We start from the raw sequence: 7,868 nt of genomic DNA, 5'->3' as shown, positions 1-7,868 counted from the left end.
TGGCTTGTCTCAGCCAATGCAGATCGTCTCGAAGACGTTGTTGCAGATCCGCAGGGACGAATTCCTTTTCCACTGCTAGAATGACTCATCGACTGAGTAATTTTCTGATTGATGCAGCAAGAACAATTGTGCTGCTGGTCCTCGCAATAAACTTTCTAGTACGGCAAGTACGGGAGAAATGAGGAACCATGCATCCTCTTTCAACTTCGTACCGCGCGCAATAAAATATTGCTGTACTTGCGCGTAATGAAGTCGAACCGACTCTTCGCTTTTCTCGCCCGCCCACCTTAAGCCCACTCTCCTTTTGGGAATTAGAGATGTTTTGATTAACCCTTGTTGTTGTAGCATACGCATCATTTGCTGCATTAGCTCGGCGTTTGAGGGTTGGTTCATAGTGGTAGAATGATGTGTGTGTTCGGAACTTTTAAAAGACTTCGTTGTTTAGTTTATTTAAATCTTTAAGTTAAACTGAAGATCCTTTAAAATGGTGTGCTCGGCTTCTTCTAAAAGCGCGTCTACTTCGTGCGTGTAGCGGAGCTGGTAAGGTGGACCCTTTTCTGGGCAGGCAGGCTTTCTCCTTGGTGAGTTGTTTTGCTGAGATCTTTGCAATGCGCTGGGTCTTCTGTAAAGCGCAAGCCGATCGTTCGCAGTCTTTGCAGACTTCTCACCGTACTTAAAGAGGAAAGCATTACTGCAGTCGAATGAAATCTGAGTATTAGCCGTTCTCTTCTTGCTCATAGAACTCAACGACTTACTTTAGCCCTTAGGCGTAATGCGTTAGAGATTCAACCATATACTAGATGGATTAACTGTGTCACCGAGTTAAGCCGGACCCAACCACACAGACTAATCGACTATATCTGCCAGGCAAATGCTTAGATTTACAGTGGATACTGAAAGCCACACACTTAAAACTGCTACGCAGCGCTCCCAAATGAATGGAGCAGTTGACTGCGAGCGGAATCTCTTACGCTACATGCAGTGCTGGGCAATTCGATGCAGTGCAGTCCAACAAAGCGCGAACGACGAAGCCGGACCCCACAACACAGACTAATCGACTATATCTGCCACGCAAACGCTTAGATTTACAGTGAATACTGAAAGCCACACACTTAAAACTGCTACGCAGCGCTCCCAAATGAATGGAGCAGCTGACTGCGAGCGGAATCTCTCACACTGCATGCAGTGCTGGGCAATCCGGCGCAGTGCAGTCCAACAAAGCGCGAACGACGAAGAAGCGAGCGGACGGCGAAGAAGTAAGCGGAAGACCAACAAGTGCTACCACTTGTGAGGAATGAGGGAAAGTTACGACTGAATTAAAATTTAGTTTTACTAACCGATACTTTTCGTATGCTTCTTAAGGTATCGCCTATAGTAGATTTAATTCTTACTTGGAATCATCTCTCCTAATTGCGCAAAATTTACTTGTTTTTTATTATGGCGCATATGTAAAATTGAATTAAAGAAAATGAATTGTTCAAAAGATAATTCGAAATGAGTGGTTAAGAACTCAGCGAGTTGACTGGTCCTGACAATACCGGAAGACATCAAAGTAGCTCAAGTTAGAGATGAAGACCATAAAAAGGGAACAAGAAAAACATAGCGAGTTGGAGTGACTCTGACTTCGCTGCCAACAAGGCATTAGGAACGTCGATATTTGGAGAAGTGATGAAGCTTGACGGGGAAGCTATCCAGTGGATGCAAAAAAAAACAGACTGGAGTGTCGTTGTCAACTGTAGAGGCCGAATTTACGTCGGCCTCACTTGTAGGGGCGAGCTCGTGGGTATACGGGAGCTGCTGCAAGAATCGGGCAGCTGGTGGACGTTCCTATTGTAATGTTCATGGACTATCAAGCAGCTATTCGACAGCTCGAAGCCAAAGACAGCTTGTCTAGCGTCAAGCATGTGGACGTCCGCATTAAGAACAACTATGATTACGCACAACGAGGCACTGTTAAACAGCAGTAAATCGAATCAAAGCTCGTGTTGGCTGACCTGCTGACCAAAGCATTGCCCGCTCCACGGATGCTGAAGCTGGGAGAATTATTTTAGCTGCAGTAAGATATGCGCCGGCAGAGAGCGCGGCGGGTGCGACGGCCGAGGAGGAGCGTTTATTGCATTGGTTTCATAGTGGTGGTTTCGGCCAACCACTCCCACGAGTCGCATGAAGGGCGTTACTAGACGAAGGGTGGGCTTGCAATAGTACTGCCTGTGTAAGAAGTCAAGAGAAGGTTAGTAACGGACAGAAAGCCTAGCGAAGGAAAGCAGCACATGTAGCACGTTAACATCACCTTTAATATCACTTCTCCTTTCTTCCTCTCATCATCCGACACGTGCACGCACCTGCTGACGTACATTCACTTGAGAAATATGATTGCATCAAGGATTAAACAAATGCACAGCCCGAGGAGCGTAGGCTGGTAAAAGACGACCAGTAGACAAACTATTTGTTTCAATGTGTACAAAGTTGGCATGCGCAAACCATATGGGCTTGATCTTACTACTTTAAAGTACTTTTTAAATGTTTCGGTCGCCGGTTGGTGCCACATAAATCGACGGCAAAGGAAGCGCTCACGACGTAGCTAGTAAAAGAAGGACATCGAAACGATACCTAAGCGGCCTCAAATGCGGCTGCAATCCTGTGCGTATTGGTTGCGTTGACATTTTCCGTCCTAGATTTTAAAAGTCGCGACAACAGGGAATACACAGCGTCTGAGTCTATGCTACAATAATTTCAATACATATGATGGTCCACATGTATTTTCCGATATGATTGATGATTTTTCATAACAAAATTTCACGCAACTTGAAAAAAATGTGTTGCTCCGAGCTCTTGTAACAAGACGAAATATTTTCAAATTAAGTCAAAATTGCTGAAATTGGGCATATGGGTGAAGCTCACAAACACCACTTTTTTAAGTTACTAATTATCTCGATATGCTCATTGTATCAAACCTAAACGAATCTGCCAATACATTAAAAAAGCCTCGCTCATTCAGCTCAAGCGTCTTCATTCCTCTTCAATGCTTCAGTATTGCCACTGACGCCAGCACTGCTGTCAAGATCTTCCACCTCATCCAAATCCTCGTCGTCTTCTTCATCCTCTTCGTCGTCATTTTCAATTTCAACCTCTTTTAGCAGTGTGTCTTCCTTGGCACTTTTTAAAACAAGTGCTCGCTCCAACGCAAAATCGTCTTCTTCTGGCGCCACACTAGCCGAATCAATCTCGCCATCCACATTCACTTTCTTCTTGCTTCCAGTGCGATCTTTCTTTGCCTTGGTAGACAACGTCCGACCTGCCAGTTCTTCGGCATAGTCACTCAGTGCCTGTTTCTTTATCACATCGAGACGCTTGCGTCTTGTCTCGAGCTCGGCATTCGAACGACCGACTAACGCCGCAATTCGTAATCGAATAATCTCTCGAAGAGGTAAAAACATTTGCGTGGGGAACCACCCTCCGAGCAACGAAGGACTTGATTGAATCGAGAATTGAGCCATCCACTCGCGGACCTCAAGATCATCAATCTCAGAAAGTTGAAACAACACATTCGGATTCGCTAATCGTATACCAAAGATCTCATATCCTTTGTGGCCATGTGTCTCCAAACCCGTGTCTCCAACTCCTTCCGAATCATTTCCTTCTTGTTCGTCTTCGGACGCGCATTCGTTTTCCGAGTGAAGTGTCAAGGACTCGAGATGCGTGGGTGGCAAAGGCATTGACACGAATGCACTTGGCTTTTCCGGTTCGACTAAACACGATCGACGCGTGATTCCACGTGAAAAGCGTTCTTTTCGACGTCGTTTTGCAGCCTGTGCATTGTCGTGCGCAGACGTTTGCGTCACTTTAACAATTCGAGGCCCTTTCACGTGCACTTTTTCGCCGTGATTTACACTTGAACTCACGTATTTTTTCACGCGTTTTCGGTTCACGAGGGTCACTTTGGAATGCACAAGTTCGCGAATGTTTCGGAGTTCGACCACTTGATACTGAGATGCCGATTCCACAGTATCAATTGACCGTGGATCATACCCCATTTTAATCCATGATCCTCGCCACGGTCCATCGACAAAGACGTAGCAGATTTGACGCAACAATCGCCTTGCAGCACGACATTCGACGGCATCGAGGTCTTGAAAGAGCTTGGAACGGAGCCACACGGGCTTGAGCGCGAGCTTTCGCTGGAGCACTTGCAACACGCGAGCATCGACGCCATTGTCGTCAATACCGACCGACCGTCTTCGCAAGACTGGAGTTTCAGGCTTTGGCGCTGTCGGTACCGAGGAATCGTCCTGAAAATTCAAGTATGTCATGGTACTTGACGATTTTTTCGCGATCGTGGTCGGTCGGTAGCCGGATTTTTGTCGAAATTCGTACTTTAGTGGCAAATCGACTTTGGAAAACACTTCGGGAATCATTTCGAGTTGTGTTTCGTTATTTACGACTAAGTACGGTCGAAGGCATCGTTGCAATTGTTGTTGTTGCGGCGACGGGGTTGAAAGTGGATGACTATGGATGGCAATAGCATTTGTTTTGACGGGATTTGCAGCCTCCATGGGGTCGGAGACCGTGTTAAGTGCGTTTGTATCCATGTTCGACGGATAAAACGACCGAGCGGTGAAATACTGAAAGTCCGCCATACCTTCGCAAACGTACTTTTCCGTGACGAGGCCCGCAACTTCGGCTGTGATTTGATACTGATCAGTTGTCTCATTTGTAGCCACTTGTTTAGAAAGTGCAGTTGGCTTCTCTTTCTTGCGCGAGCGCTTGAGCCGTAGCACAATGATCTGCGTCTTGGTTAAATCGGCAAATAGTGGTTTGCAAGACGGCTCTGTCGGACGCAGTTTGACAGGCAAAAATTGGCTTTTGGTCTCGTGTGCATGTTGTAGAGTGGATAATCCGTTAACGGTCCCGAGGATTTTGGTCATATTTGAGCCATACACCGGCAGCTCCAGCCCCACCAACGGACGAACGCCGTCTCCATGCAGCTGAAGCACGTGGCAGACGGTTTGTGGTTGTGTTCCATCGTTCTGAACCGAACTAGAGGCGCTCTTAGCCTCAATAGGTATCGCATTTTCCTCCGCCACGAAGTGTGAGTCTCCCATTGTGCACGGTAGTCACTTCAATAGGTTGATCAATTATTGTAAATCAGTTTTTTTTAAGTAATACCGCCATGAATATACAAATTACACGAATAAAGCTAAACGTAACAGTACGGAACAAGGTCTTCTTCACCTGTAGCCATGATTGTCTAAAAGTCATCAAATAGATCTCCATAACCAGCACAATCGCCGCGACTTAGTCGCTTGTGAAGATCCAACGATCGAAGCTTTAGTAACGACACAGGGGCATTCGTGTAATCGTCGTCAAAATTGTCCGTACAATCCCGGCCATGGCACATGGGTACCATCGGAGGCAAGATTTTTCGCTGGAGCACTTCGTCCCAATTCAGTGCCAGCGTAAAAAAAGGATGATTCATCGCCTGTGCGACCGTCAACCGACTCGCAGGGTTTACACACAGTAACCCCTTGAGTAACGAAATGACGTAACCCGAGAGGTATGGAGGGTACCATACCCGCCCTTGCTGTATGAGTCGAAAAAGCCGATGCATGTCCTCACACTGAAATGGTGGCGATCCCGTGAGTAACTCGTAGATAAAGCAGCCAAAGGACCACATGTCGGTCTCGAGACCATGGCCTGTTTTGCTCACCATTTCAGGCGACAGATACTCGGGGGAGCCACAAAATGAAAAGGTTCGCTGTCCCGTGTTCATGTTTTGTTTCGCAAAGCCAAAGTCAGCGAGTTTCACGTGGCCATGTGCGTCGAGTAGAATGTTTTCTGGCTTAAGATCGCGGTACACAATTTCACGCGTGTGTAGCTCCTTTAACGCCGCAAGGACTTCGGCCGCGTAGAATCGCGTCGTTGGTTCATCAAATTTCTGCGAGCGTTGCTGCTGGAGGTGAAAGAAGAGCTCACCTCCTTGGCAATATTCCAGCACAAAGTGCAGCTCATAGTCGGTTTGAAACGACGCGTAGAGCTTCACAATAAATGGATGACCATGCAATTTCTCTAGCACCCTCTTTTCTGTTAGCGTATGTACCACCTGCTTGCGCTGCAATAGCTTGCGCTTGTCCATGGTCTTGACGACGCACATGCACTGGGTCTTGTCGTGGCGCGCCAACGCCACTTGGTGCGCAAAGGTGCCGCGGCCAATGACTTTCAGGAGCTTAATCTGGCGTGGATCGAATGCGACCGCAGGCTCGGTCATACTGGGCTCTGACGTCGTACGACCAGCCACGACAACATTGCGCACGTCGTCATGCGATCGCAAGGGCGACAAAGGACGCTTTTTCATGGCGCTCGAAGGAAGCGCGTTAGTGGTTAATGGCATTGTCAGGTCGCTGTGGCTAAGGGAAGCAAAGGGCAGCACGGCAGCCATGATATTGCAATTGTGGGAAGGGTGACGGGCCCAATGGGAGGGGGCACAGAGGAGACGCAACTGAGCAATTGGGATACGTTTCTAGCCACTCGGTGGGAAAGACGTTAGTGGGACAATGATCGCGTGGTACGTGGTTATGGTTACAAGGACGACGTGACACGATGATAGGCAATTCTTTTAAATTCACGTCTGACGCAGAACATGACGACGGCAGAGATGTGGGGATGAGTGATCGCACAAAAGGGTTAAAGTTGTCTTTTAGCGCAAGAAGAAGAAAGAAGAAGAAAGAGTGTTCTCTTTATCAGGAATATTGACAATATTTACCATGCATGGTTATATTGTAGCAGGAATGGGACAGTTCGTTACTTAAATATTATTCCCTATAAAAAAGAATCAGAACTATCATTTCCTATGAGAGAAATTTATTAAGAAGTTTGTAATTATTGTCGTTGGGGAATTCCATGCTTCACATGCCCAATAATTACCAAATTCGGTTTTATTGAAGCAACACGATGATAATTTTGTTAATTGCTTGACTCAAGTTTGAATTAAACTCGTCAATCGTCATAAGACACGATTGTGCGGTGCGCAAGTAGGCGCCATATATAGTTAGCTATTAATATAATAAAAATCAGTAGTAGATAGAAGACCGTTACGGAGGAACTTAATATATTAATCCAGTTTAACGTTTTCCCTATTCTAAAACCTTAGAATTTACCTCTATAGTAACTAAGGCTTCTAAGCTTCTTAGAACTTCCCTATGCGCCGTAATGTATGTGATCTGTATCCTTGTGTACGTGAAGTTTCGAGACACCTTAGATACATAGTAATCAGTGCAAGGTGAATTAGTACAGATCAGTACTAAAAATGGTGCCCCGTTACAGTGGACCCTCGAGAAAACAGAAGTAAATCAAACCGGCAGTAGGTGAGCGCCACGCGAAATTGCAGATCAGCATAGATTGAAATCTAGAGGCGTCGTAAATACTTCCAGTTTCTCACGAAGTTCGTCGCTTGTTGAGCATCCTCACGTTTAGAGTGAAGATATATAGGGTCTATTTTCGGCGATGTCGGTGGCGTCCAGATCATGTGAAGAGGCACAGCCCGGGGATTTGCAGGTCAGAAGTACAGCCGAACCCACAAAGAACTCCCAAGACGAGGAAAGGAGGTGTGTTACCCACAGCTGCTGAAGAAACACCCTCGAAGCACCCCGTCCTTAGACGATTAGTGTCGATTCTTTGAAAAGAGTGGACCGCCAACGAACTTGTTTCCAAGTCATTAACGACGTAAGCGAGTGATCCAAGTACTGCAGGACGAGTATCGGCTCAGACGGCCAAGACTCACCTGCACGAATAGAGCTCGAAAGATGCCGAAGTCTCGCTACACGCGAATCCCAAAATTACGCTGCGGCTCCGCTATCATGTCGATGCATCGG

General features: G+C 46.6%; 2 protein-coding genes across 2 annotated transcripts; both read right to left on the bottom strand.

The window, feature by feature from the left end:
* Positions 1 to 2,999: 2,999 nt before the first annotated feature.
* On the bottom strand, positions 3,000 to 5,102 carry CCR75_005994 (uncharacterized protein; the record flags this gene model as incomplete). Its single annotated transcript, XM_067964068.1, has 1 exon — positions 3,000 to 5,102. One exon carries the CDS (start codon positions 5,100 to 5,102, stop codon positions 3,000 to 3,002), a length of 2,103 nt encoding a protein of 700 aa, XP_067820710.1.
* Positions 5,103 to 5,248: 146 nt separating this feature from the next.
* On the bottom strand, positions 5,249 to 6,436 carry CCR75_005995 (uncharacterized protein; the record flags this gene model as incomplete). Its single annotated transcript, XM_067964069.1, has 1 exon — positions 5,249 to 6,436. One exon carries the CDS (start codon positions 6,434 to 6,436, stop codon positions 5,249 to 5,251), a length of 1,188 nt encoding a protein of 395 aa, XP_067820711.1.
* Between the last annotated feature and the right edge of the window lie 1,432 nt (positions 6,437 to 7,868).

The sequence above is a fragment of the Bremia lactucae genome, assembly GCF_004359215.1.
Source record: "Bremia lactucae strain SF5 chromosome Unknown BlacSF5_NotPlaced_42_SHOA01000006.1_337800bp, whole genome shotgun sequence".
NCBI classification, from domain to species: domain Eukaryota; phylum Oomycota; class Peronosporomycetes; order Peronosporales; family Peronosporaceae; genus Bremia; species Bremia lactucae.
This window is presented reverse-complemented; position numbering and strand designations above follow the sequence as displayed.